Source organism: Dromiciops gliroides, chromosome 1, assembly GCF_019393635.1.
Source record: "Dromiciops gliroides isolate mDroGli1 chromosome 1, mDroGli1.pri, whole genome shotgun sequence".
NCBI lineage: Eukaryota > Metazoa > Chordata > Mammalia > Microbiotheria > Microbiotheriidae > Dromiciops > Dromiciops gliroides.
This window is the reverse complement of record NC_057861.1, coordinates 631,806,685-631,819,683: the sequence shown is the minus strand read 5'-3', so window position 1 is coordinate 631,819,683 and position 12,999 is coordinate 631,806,685. Positions and strand designations below refer to the sequence as shown.

General features: G+C 45.0%; 2 protein-coding genes across 2 annotated transcripts in view; one reads left to right on the top strand and one right to left on the bottom strand.

Annotated features, from left to right (window-relative positions):
• NPW (neuropeptide W) overlaps window positions 1-3,543 on the bottom strand; it is a 33,251-nt gene extending 29,708 nt beyond the window's left edge. The window contains exon 1 of the mRNA XM_044000145.1: window positions 3,489-3,543. Within this exon, the coding sequence (XP_043856080.1) occupies window positions 3,489-3,543 (55 nt within the window). The remainder of the gene's footprint in view (window positions 1-3,488) is intronic.
• Window positions 3,542-12,999, top strand: part of ZNF598 (zinc finger protein 598, E3 ubiquitin ligase) — a 31,464-nt gene continuing 22,006 nt past the window's right edge. The window contains 2 exon segments of the mRNA XM_044000133.1: window positions 3,542-3,774; window positions 3,805-4,118. Of these exon segments, the coding sequence (XP_043856068.1) occupies window positions 3,542-3,774; window positions 3,805-4,118 (547 nt within the window).

The window sequence follows — 12,999 nt, the reverse complement described above, 5'->3', positions numbered from 1 at the left end:
GGCAAAGATACTGGAGCAGTTTGCCATTTTCTTTTCTAGTTCATTTTTAAAATGAGGAAACTGGGGCAAATAGGGTTAAGTGACTTGCCCAGGGTCGAATAGTAAGCGTCTGAGACTGGATTTAAACTCAGGTCTTCTTGACTCCAGGTCTTCTCTGGCTACCCCCTGCATCTAGTAGGCACTTAATAAATCTTTGTTAAATTCAATTGAATTCCCTAGGGAGACCCCTTAGTAGAAGGAATAAAGTCACTCAAGCCCTTTAAGATTTGGAAACAAGGAAGCACATCCCTATCCCACCATACACACTCAGGGTGAACTGCTCAGTCAGGTGCCTCAGGTGTGTGTATGAGGAAGGAAGATGAGAAAAGGAGAAATTGAGGGATCCAAGATAAACCAGGCTGACTTCTCAATTCTTGGCAGGTCTTGCTCTGGTACTGTTTGGAGAATTCCTCAGGGACTAGTCTCAGACTCTGAGCATTGGAAGATGATAAGACTTATCTCTTTGAAAATCTCCCTAATGGAAAAAAAAAATCTCCCTTTAAAAAGCTTTGTCCCTGACTCCCTTCCTTCCCCCTAATGCACACAGAAGGGTCTCTCCTTCCAAACCCAGCTTTGATCCTAATTCCCCTAGACTCAACTACAACCCTTCCTCCAGGTCTTAGAGTCATTTGAATTTGCCAAATCGGAGGTCTCTGGAGTACCTGATTCAGCTCCCATTCAAAGAGATGTGGATTCAGATGAGGAACTCTGGCCTTAGACCCAAGATAGTGACTCTTCTTGAAGCTTCCAGACAACATGAAGGAAATTCGTACTTTTTTTTTCTTGCAGAAACTAGTCCAGAGATTATCCCTGCTCCTGGAAGGAGACTCTGGCTTCAGAGTTTTACCTCCTGCTAATTTGTGAAGCCAAAGCACAGCTAGACAGGTCCTCAGCACCAACTGTAAGGCAGGAAGTGGAGGATGGAATCTCTGGAGGAGGCCAACATATCTATCCTATTGTAAAGAACTAACCTGGGTCATTCCACCTTGAAAGCTAGCTATTGAGGGTGGAGGAAGCTGTGACAGCAGAGCCAAGAAGTCATGGCAGTGGCAGAAAGGAAAGGTGGTCATCTTGGTCCTGCCCAAGGGCTTCCAAAGGCTAGGTCCCTTCCCTTTCTTCTCCTCTTTCCTCCTTCCTCAGATTGTTCCCTCCACTGTTCCCCAGGATGGTCCAGCATCATCCTGGTCACTGCCCTAAGAATTCTGGAACCAGCCAACAGCAGCTGTTACACTTCTGTCTTCAGGACAGTTGCTTCATTCCCTCAGAAATCTTCATTAACATTTGCCTAAAATGAATGAATTTGGGACCTCTGAGAATTTTAATTTTGGATTTTGTAAAGTTGCTAAAATTCTAGCTATACTGTCTAAAATATCTAATGAGTGGTCGCTAATAAATTATAAGCTTTAGCAAGAGCTTAAACTTTTAAGCATTTATTAAGGAGAATAAGAATTTGGTGAAGAGAGAGAAAGAGGCCTAGATGCCTACATCTATCTCAGGGAGCCTGCATTTTTGCTCCACTCTCCATGAGAGAGTGGTAACCTTTCCATAACATTTTCAGGTGTCATCATGGACACATTACTAAATTTGCAGGCCCTGGAGAGAATATATATGTACACCCTCCCCCACTGCCTCCCTCATTTAACCATCTTCCTTACTTTAAATGCCTCTAAAAGCCTTGCTTCAAGAGAAAAGCCGGTCTATTTTAAAGTGAAACATGATTGAATATTTTGCTTTCCCCTTGTGTATTCTCATTGGAATGTATTGGGAAGCATTATGTCCCAACTTAAACAACTAACTTAAGCATGCTGCACTTGGATTTAGAAAATCTAGATTGTAGTCTCCAACTCAGCCCTTAATTCGATATTTTATCTGGGCCAAGTTCTAGCCCCTTTGGGACTTGGTTTCCTCATTTGTCAAATAAGGGGGTTCAGAGCGTATGTTCTACAACTCAGGCCTCATTCCTACTGCAGTACTATTTCCCCCAAGTTTATATCTATCCTGAGAGACTCATTCAGTCTCCACAACTCATAGGCAGTGTGGAGGGGAGGGAGCTTTGGATCTAGAGGTCCCTCATTATTCCCAGGACCCCAATATTATGGTGAGCCACTCAATTAACTCTACCTACATTAAATTTGGCCCCCACAATTTTAAACTTAACAGCAGAAGTAGTCAATTTGGAACCAAAGAGGTTTGTGGGGAACTGTAAACTCAGTCTCTGATAAACTAGTCTTTATTCCTCTTAAGACTTCACCCCTGACTTTTCTCCCTGACTCCCTAGGATGCCCCCAGAAACATCTCCAGCTTGAAAACTCACCCCAGCTCCAGACTTGACACATTGGAGGTGCCTTGTGGCTCTCCCTCTGATTGGCTGGTTCTTCCCAGTACCTCTGTTTTAATTAATTTATTATTTTTTTTCAGGGCAATGAGGGTCAAGTGATTTGCCCAAGGTCACACAGCCAGTAAGTGTCAAGTGTCTGGGATTGCATTTGAACTCAGGTCTTCCTGAATCCAGGGCTGGTGTTTTATCCACTGTGCCACCTACCTGCCCCCTCCCCCCAGTACCTCTTTTAAGAAAGATGCCTGGGGGCAGCTAGGTGTCAAAGTGGATAAAGCACCGGCCCTGGATTTCAGGAGGACCTGAGTTCAAATCCAGCCTCAGACACTTGACACTTACTAGCTGTGTGACCCTGGGCAAGTCACTTAATCCCCACTGCCCCGGAAAAAAAAAAAGATGCCTGGGTTCCCCACATCTTCATTCCTCACCAGGCTTCACTTCTGACTCTTCTCCCTGACTTTCTCTGCAATGTTACCACAAAGGGTACGCTTCACCCTCTCCCTCCCCCACCCCTTTCTAGCTTCCTTTTATGTATCTGCCCCCATTAGATATAAGTTTCTTAAGGTAGAAGATTTTGCTTGGATTTGTATCCTTTTCTGCTTGGATTTGTATCCCTATCACTTTGCACAGTGCTGGTACATGGCACACTCTTAATAAATGTTGACTTAATGAGGATCATAGGACCTGGACTGTGGGAGGACCTGGTTTTTAAGAATTTGGGTTATGGAACTAGACTTGTAAAGCCTGGAGTACCAGTGACTGGAGCATGGGGACTGGGATTTGGGGAGACTTTCAATATGAGAATTGGGAAGACTAGAGACGGGGGATTCCGGATATGAGGACTGGGATTGTGGAGGGGAAACTGCGCCTGCGACAGGACTAAGGCTAAGGAAACTGGAATCGGACCGTGAAGGGCTCGTGTACGGGGACACAGGGGTGGGCTAAAGAGACTAGGACTGTAGGGATTATATATAGGGACGCTGGGTTTGGGCTATTTAGACTAGGACAATGGGGGCTTGGTGACAGGGGGATTGGGATTGTGGAGTACTAGGGACTAGGGGACTGACTAGGAAAGTGGGGGGACTAAGGATATTGAGTTGGGGACTGTGGAGACCGGGATTGTTGGGGACTGAGGACTTGGGCTCTGGCGACCTGGGGCCTGAGGTCATGCGGCCTGGGGTCACAGAGGCTGAGGTCACGCCAAGCAGCAACTCCGCCCCGCAGTCCCCCTGGGCGGGGCGGAGACACGTGCGAGGGGCGGGGCCTCAGACGGCTCGAGGGAGGGGTGGAGACGGAGCCGGAGCATTTCGTGGCTTCGGAGGCGCTCTAGTCGGCGCCTCGCTGGCAGCCGGAAGGGGCAGTGCACAGTTCCGCCGGGCGGTGTGGTTGCTAGGAGGGCGGTGACGTCGACGCGGAGAAGGCGGGACCAGGCGGGGCGGGGCGGGACGGGACGGGACAGAACGGAACAGGGACGGAGGCCGCGCGGCGCCGCCCGACGCGCCCGTTCCGGGACCATGGCGGCCTCGGCGGCAGCGCGGCGCCGGGGAGGCCTGGGAGGCCTCGGGCCGCGGCGGCGGCGGCCCCTCCGGAGCGGGGCGGTGGAGTTGCGTTCTGTGCTGTGGAGACCTGGAGGCCACGGCGTTGGGCAAGTGCGACCCACCCGGTGTGCTTCCGCTGCTCCACCAAGATGCGAGTCCTCTGCGAGCAGCGCTACTGCGCCGTGTGCCGCGAGGAGCTGCGCCAGGTGAGCGGGGGGCCTGGCCGGCCCAGGGCCCGGTCCCCACCAGGCCCGGCCCGCTGCGGGGTGGCGGGATCCAGGAGGACACCTCCCCCCACCACCACCATTTCCCCTGCCTGGGGCCGCCCCGGTGGGGTGTGCTCCGGGGCCGGGAGCGGGGCTGCGGGCCGAGCAAAGTCTGCGGCCCCTGCCGGAGTTGGCTGGGCTGGTCCGGACCGGACGGAGAGAGCCGGGTGGGGCCCGGGGCCCGCGGGACCATTGGCTTGGGGCCGGGCGCAGTCCCAAGTTTGGTTGGCCGGGGCAGGGCAAAGAGACTGATGGTGGAAAAGTTAGAGAAGGTTGAGGCGGATGGGTAAGAAGCGAACAGGCGGCGAGGGGTCTTTCTTTCTCCTTTGGGGAGAGGACAAGAAGAATAGACTTGCTGGGTGTGAGTCTGAGGAGTGAGTTCGCCGCTCGCTCCCTGGAGGAGGAGGAGTAGCATCCCGGTTGGGCAAGGGAGAAGGGAATTTTAATGCAGAAAGAGAAATGTACTCAACTGCGAAGTAAGAGCTTCCTCCACCGTGGCGGTGAGAAAGACAGAAGAGGAGGAGGACCCAGTTCAAGCGATCTTGATCTCTGGGGTGGGGTTAGAATTTGTGAGTTTCTAGTCTGGTCCTACTTCTAGGTCATTGTGTGACCTTGGGTAAATTAACTTAACTTTTCTGAGACTGGATTTTTTTTTTCCTGCGATAGGGTGAGGTGGGGTGGGGGTGGGGGTGAGTCTTAATCTGACCTATCTATCCAACGAAGGTGTTGAAAGAATAATTGAGGAGTGGAAATGTTTTGAGGGGTGAGATGAAAGGGACTGCGTAAATGCAAAGTATTCCATAAATTTTCTGCTCTCGGGCTCGGTTTCTGAGTTCAGTGGAGACGTTTCTTACTCTGTCTGGACTTGCAGGGACAGCACAGTACAGAGGCGGAGGGTGGTGGACGATCTCCAGTTTCTCATCTACTTTTTTCATAGCATGACTTTGTGATGTGCAGGTTCTAAGCAAAAAAAAAAAAAAAACCAACTCATTTGATCTCTCATTTACTGTTCTTTAAAATACTTTACTTCTAGTGTTGTGAAATCCCTCCCAGTTATTAATGGGATGTTTTGGGTGAGTCCTAGCAGGTCAGCCTGAGGTTTCTCATCACAAAGCAAATCAGGGACGGGGTATGTGTGTGGGATTTTTTTGTTTGTTTTATTGTTTTGTTTTGTTTAATGTGGGAACTCGTATGAAAGAGAATCAGAAGAATCTGTGAGTAAGTAAATTAATAACACTAAGATTTATTGAGCACTGATTTTTGTGCCCAGCAATCAACCAGCCAATATATTAAATGCCCACTACATGTCAGACATTGTGCTAGGGGGATACAGAAATGTTAGTGAGATATCCTCTGCCCTCTCGGAGCTTACATTCTATTATTAGGATACAGTATGTTCACAGATAAGTAAATACAGGATATGTCTAAAATAAATGAACAGGTGAAAAGGTGTTTGAAGTAGAAGTGTCATTTAACAACTCAGAAAATCTGGAAAGGCCTCTTGAAGGGGAGCCAGGGGTTCCAAAAATCATGGGTGAGGAGGGAGAAGATTCCAGGCATGGAGAAAAGGTTGTGCAAAGTTGTGGAGGTAGGAAGATAGTGTCCTGACTAGTGAATAGCAGGAAGGCTAATTTGGCTGAAACTTTGTGTCTATGAACCAGAGTAATGTGTTATAAACCTTTCTAGAAAGATGGGCCAGAGCAGAATCAGAAGGGCTCTAAGTGCTAAAGAGTTTGTATTTTACTCTTAAGTGCCGAGAGGAACCACTGATGCTTCTTAAACAGAGAGAAATGATATGGTCACACCTGTACTTTAGAAATATAAATTTGGCAGTTGCATGAGGATGGATTGAAGAGGGAAGAGAGAAGATGCAGGGAAACCAATTAGGAGTCTGTTGCCCTAGTCCAGGCCAGGTGATAAAAGCCTTGGAGTAGTTATGTGACTAGAGGAAGAAACTGTAGAGAAGTTGAGGTGGCGGAACAAATGATACTTAGCAACTGGATGTCGGGGATGAGTGGTTTGAAGACGTCTCTGATGCTGTGAAATTGGATAACCAGAAGAATGGTGGTGCCCTCATCAGAAATAGGGAAGGTGGGTTTAGGGGGAAAGATAAGAGTTCTATTTTGGGCATGTTAAATTTAGGATGACCATGGGATATCTAGGTAGAGATGTCCAGCAGGTATTTGGAAATATGAAACAGGACCTTAGGAGAGAGGTGAGGTTTGGATATGTAGATATGGGAATTATCTGTGGAAAGATTATAGTTGAATCCTTGGGAACCTACTATGGGAACCTTAAGTAAAGGAGTTGTGCTTTGTAACGTGCTATGGGGAGACTCGACACCTCAAACAACAACAAACAATACATCCTAAGATAGGAATCATCATTTCAACCTTTTCTAATCTGGTTCTTCTTCTTGGTAAAATAACGTAATAAGTTCTTGTGTGCAAAGTTCTCTGTTAGGTTCAGGTGATACAGAGATATGTTGTGCTATAGACATTGCTCCCAAGAAGGTTACAGTCTTATAGGAGTTACAGGACAGACCCAAATAACTACGCTACAGGGGAGAGTGATAGGTGCAAAGAAAGGATAGGTACAGGCAAAATGCTTGGAGAGATTTCAGGAAGGAAAGCTCACTTTTAGGAAGGTGGGAGGGAGGGAGGGATTGGACCTGAATTGAGTCTTACAGGAAGGAAGGGACTTATATTGGAGAAGGAGTCTGTTTGAGGCAGGAATGAGAACTGGGATATTTAAGAGGGGGTGATAAGTATGTGAAAGAGAAGTCCAGTTTTACTGTCTCAGGCCAGGATTCTCGAATACAGGATTTTCCATATTGTTGGGATGATGATATACGAAATTTGTATTTTCCTGTTCTGTATATCTAATCATGCTGTGCTTGTTACTGTATTGTGTGAACCTTTGTATGTCAGCATATGTAGTTTGTTGGGGGGGGCAACACAGAGTATGTAATTAGCATGAGTTTTCCTAATTTTTGCTGGAGCTTCCAATTTGTGTAGCTTCAAGATATCCTTAGCCACCACTAAGTAGCTTCAATTTAATCCTCAATTTTCAACAGACCCTACCCATATTTTGTGCTTTAAATGAAAATCCCTCTCTGCTCTCTCCCTTCCCCTACCCCCCAAACACTGGCAGTTTGTGCTTGTCATTTTGGCTAGTTTTGATCTCTCTGTTCTCTGTTCTCTGTGCTCTTTAGTTGGCTTCGTTTCTTTCTCAGTTGCAGCTTTGCACTCTCTGAGCCATTTTCCTATATAAATATCTGAGTATTATGTGAGTGCTCCTGCATCACTTAAGTTTTTTGTTCATGTCATCCCATTGGGCTTCTTCAGAACCCAGCCATTGCTGTGTCTGTAGGCAAGGATACTGATGGCACCACTCATTTGTTTGATTTTGTATTTGAAAAAAATGTGGTCAGGTTTTAAGGTGATATTTTTTTTTGGTCAGCATCTCTGAGGTTTCAAATACAAAGGAGATTCTTTATTCATTACGACCAGGACAGTTAAGGGGGCTAATCTCCAAACTTTTATCAGTTATTTCTACCACCCCAGCTATCAGATCTTTCTTAGGTAAGTTCCTCACAAGTTTAAAAAAAATAATAATAAATTCTGTTACTGGGATGACAACAGGAGAGAAAGAGGCCTAGAAATGCCAGTTTGGGCGATCAGTTTCTGACCAGCCTCTCTCAGGCTGGACTTATTAGAAAACAAAAAGGGAAAGTAGAATCTTAGAAGTAAGAGGACCACAGATGGGAAGCTAAGAATTTGTTTTTCTTTTTTTTTGTGGGGCAAATGAGTGTTAAGTGACTTGCCCAAGGTCACCTGGGTTGCCCCCAGAATTTGTTTTTCTTACCCTGCCCTGAAAATCACTTTGAAAATGATTCCTCAGGGGGAAGCTGGATGGTGCAGTGGATAAAGCACCAGCCCTGGATACCTGAGTTCAAATCTGACCTCAGACACTTAACACTTACTAGCTGTGTGACCCTGGGCAAGTCACTTAACCCCAATTGCCTCACCCCCCCAAAAAAAGAAAGAAAATTATTCCTCTCTGCTCCCACCTTAATTAAGATTAGAATGAACATTCTTTCAGCTCTCTGGTGGCTTTTACCTTAAAAACTGAATGTAAGACCAGTGGTCTTAATATTGTTTACAAACTCTAAATGTATTTGGATGGGAATTTAAAGTTGTAAGAAAAAAAGAGTTTGCTGCTGTCAATTTCTTTTCCAGTGAAAGAATTCTTTCCATGTAAAATCTATTTACATGCCTCTTTGGTGATAATATAATCACCAAATATAAGTTTAATACTGTGAGGATCTTTTGGCTCTCTGTGAGGCAGACTTTGTAAGTGAGAAGACCCAAATCTGCTATTTATATTGTTGTCCGAGTGACTATATTTCTTAGCAATGAGGATGTAGTCATTTTTCTTTTTAAAGTTCTAGTTCCAAATCAGAATTTTGAGAGGGCTTTTCTGTTCTTGTATTTACATCACTTTCGTTTCCCACTATAGCCCTGTCCCTAATCCCTCCCAGAGATCCATTCTTTATAACAAAGAACAAAAGTTCAGCAAAACCAACACATTGAAAAAGTCTGATATTATATGCAGTGTTCCACTTCCACAGCCTTCCACCTCTGCAAAGAAGTCAGTATCTCCTCTTTTGCGGCCAAGCTTGTTCATTATAATTTCATTGCCTTGTTTCTATTATTTTTGTTTTTTCCATTTACATTGTTGCAGTCGTTACATATATTGTTTTTCAAGTTCTGTTTTATTTGAAAGTTGTATGGTTTTCCGTGCTTCTTTATTCGTCTTATTTTTTGTTTCTTCCAGCACATGTACCATACGTCCTTTAGCAGCTACCCAATCAAAAGGCATCTACTGTATTTTCAATTCCTTACTACCACAAAAAGTGGCACAATACGTATTTTGGGGCATATGGAGTGAGAGCCCTATTTTTAAACTGTTTTCAAGTCAGCCAACAAATATGTCCTGAATGTCTACTATGGCCCAGCCCTAAGCTAGGTATCTTGGGAGAGAGAGGAGCTATTTAGGACTAAAGCATACTGAAGACATTTCTGGGAGAGAAATACCATTTGAATTGAATGCTAATGATTCTGAAAAGCAAGGAAAAGGTGCCTTCTGGATCTGGTGCAGGAAATCGATGAGTCAAGGACCAGGTATTAGGAGGAAGACCAGAAAACAGTTATCACCACTGATTGGGTAGAGAGGCCCCTTTAATAAGAGCTATGTCTTCAATGATGGAAAAAGCGGGTGCTATATGATTGTGGTGGAATGGTCATGTGCTATAGGAATGACAATCAGGATGATCCCAGAAAAACCTGGAAAGACTCATGAACATCGATGTATAGTGAAGTGAGCAGAGTTGGGAGGACATTGTGCATAGTGGACAGCAGTATTGTTCAGTGAACAATTGTGAATGACTTAACTACTCTCAGCAGTGCAATGATCCAAGACAATCCCAAGGAACTAATGAGGAAGCTTACTATTCACCCCCATAGAAAGAACTTGTACATATATAACGTGGTTTCAATCTTTTTTTTTTTTTTTTTTGGTGAGGCAATTGGGGTGACTTGCCCAGGGTCACACAGCCAGTACGTGTTAAATGTCTGAGGCCGGACTTGAATCCAGGACCGGTGTTCCATTCACTGTGCCACCTAGCTGCCCCTACCTGGTTGCAATCTTGTGGAGGGGAGAGGAAAAGGAGGGAGGGAGAAAAATTTGGAACTCTAAATCTTATGAAAATGAATGTTGAAAACTACCCTTACTGTGCTGTGTAAAGGAGGAGAAAGAACAGGGCCTCAGGAGTATCTTACCTGAGTAAGAAGAGAAATAAGGAGGAGCTGACAGTTCATGCTGGTGAAGGTGGTGGGCAAAGAATAACAGGGACTGGGGTGTATGAATCCCTGCATTTGAATAAAGATTAGTAAGAACTCTAGTTCCTTGGCATTCTGACTGGGCTTTGAGAGAAGACAAGGAAGGCCCCAGGGAGCCTGTGTAAATGTAAAGGATTTGAATGATTAGAGAACTCCTAGAAAGTGGTTGGTTTTCGGTTTCTTGAATTGGTAAATTTGGTCATTGTTAATTTGAAACATCATATGAATTAGTGTTTGTCCAGACAAGGTACTCTCCTTAACTCGACCAGAGCATGAAAATAAAAGGTCTGTTCTGAGTTCCACTCAAGGAAAGGCTCAAAGTGTGTTGTGTGTTTCTGCCTGATGGTTTTTTGGGGGACAGACATGGGGCCTCCCTTGGATTGGTGAGCAATTGAGGGAGGAATTCCTGGAAGGGAGAAATGGGAAGCTTTCACCGACTTGGGGGGGGGGGGGCGTGATTAGCAATGGAACTGATTTGGGTCACTATCTTCATTGAGATTTCAAATGCAAATAAAGTTTTGCTATTCATGAGTATAGCCATCACCTGAGGTGTAGTGAATGAAACATTCACATCTCTGGAGGGCAGTATAGAGATCAATTGAGGAGAAAAGCTCCCTCAGTTTCTGAGAAAGAAATCTACCCCACCCCACCCAGGGATCCTCAGTTACACTGCTGCCAGATTAATCTTGCTAATGTACCATTCTGTGCCCCACAGTCTCTTCCCATTTGCCTGTAGCAGCTAGGATTTAGAGAGTACTAAAGCTTTGCAAAGATCTGTAGTTGTTTAATCCTCATAACACCTTTGTGGTGTAGATACTGCTATTTCCATTTCATAGATTAAAATATTAATAGTTAGAACAGTAGCATACAATTTCCTTTCCTCTCACTTCTCAGCACTTTGTCACTCAATTCAAAATTATCCCCTACCAGGCCTCATCCCTCCTTACCTTTCTGCAGCATTAGCATTGTAGAAACACCTTCTCTCAACTCTTGAGAGATGCTGTGGTCTCCTACTTCTCTGACTACTCCCTCTTGTCTCCTTTGTTGGCTCATCATCCATCTCCTACTTGGTAACTCTGGGCATACGTACCCAGGGTTCAATCCTGGGCCCTCCTGTCCCTTCCTCTCCTCAGGACCTGCCCCATTTTCTCTTCCTGAGCTCCAGTCCCTGCCTCACCAACTGAACGTTTTGAATGGGCTGTCCTGTCAGCATCTTACACTCAATATGTCCAAAACAGCTTCTACTCTTTCTCCTCAAACCTCCTCCTCTTCTAAACTTCTTTATTTCTGTTGAAGAGAACCCCTCATTCTTCCCTTTGCTCTGTTTCACATCCCTGGTTTCACCCATGTCTCTTCACTTCTTTACCCCACATAGCCAGTCATTTTCCAAGTCTTACAGATTTTTACCTCCACAAAATCTTACATCCATTCCCTTCACTCGAGTCACATGGCCACTATTCCACTGCAGGTCCTCACCACCTTTTGCCTGGACTATTGTAATAGGCTCTCATTTGGTCTCCCTAAATCCGGTATCTTCCTGCTCTATCTAATCCATACTTACATAGCTTCGACTTCAGTAAACTCTGGTGTCTACTTCTTACCACCTCTAGGGTCAAATCTAAATTTCTCTTCTTGGCATTTTTAAAGCCCCAAAGCTTTAAACGTGGCCCCAGCTTTATTAGGTGTTATTCCTCTTCTTAGGCTGGCCTATTTCTTACTCCTGCCACGGGCCATTCCATTGCCTGCTTTTTTTGACCTTTGCATAGGCTGTCCTGTTCCCCGTTCTTCTCCTCCCCCCCCCCCCCCCCCCGCCAGCCCTGAAATATATTCTTCACCTTTTCTTCTTAGAATCCTTAGCTTCTTTCAAAGTTCAGGTCAATGAACACTTTTTCATTCTTTCTGTTCTTTTTTAAAGACAATCAGGATTATGTGACTTGTCCAGTATCACACAGCTTTGAATTCTGGTCCTCCTGCCTCCAGGACCTATGCTCTATCCACTGTACCACCTAGCTGCCTCAGGACCACCTTTTTCTAAACAAACCCTTTCCTGATTCCTCTAGCTTTTAGTGCCTCCACCTCATTGGGGGGGGGGAATGGGGGTTAAGTGACTTGCCCAGGGTCACACAGCTAGTAAGTGTCAAGTGTCTGAGGTTGGATTTGAACTCAGGTACTCCTGAATCCAGGGCCGGTGCTTTATCCGCTGCACCACCTAGCTGCCCCCATATACATTTTATATACAGAATATATATGTATTTACATATGTATGACATTGTCTTCCTGATAATGTCCTGAGAGAAATTGCTTCATTTTTTGTCTGTGTCTTCTATGCCTAACAGTGCCTGCCATAGAGGTGCTTAATAAATGCTAATTGGCTGATTACAGATTGAGGAAACTTGCCCAAGGTGGTGAAGCTAATAATATCTGAGGTGGACAATTATCTCAATATCAGTCCATAGAAAATTGTTCGAATTTCCTAGCATGGCCCTCCATGTTTTGCCTCCAGCTTACTTTTCCAGTCTTAACTCATACTACTCATTCTGCTCTTCTTTACCTATCTTTTGTTCTTACCAAACTGGATTGTTCACGATCATGTGTTCTCTTTGCTGCTTGCTCTTGTTTGTGTGCTTGCTCATTCTATCCCTGATTTCTGGAATGGACTTTTTCCTAGCCTCTCCCTTCCTAAGTCAGTTAGGACCAAGTCAGTTGTCTTCTTCATTAGTCTTTTTTTGATCTCCTGGATGGAAATCTCTCTGCCTACTACCCTCTCCCCTTCTTTAATATTTCATGCCCCTTCAAATCTTTCCTTTATACTTTCATTTCAGTCTTTATTGTGACTATTTCTATATATGTGTCTGATCTCCTTACTACATTGTAAATTCTTTGAGGGCCAGAAGTCTCACTTAATGCCTCCCCTATTA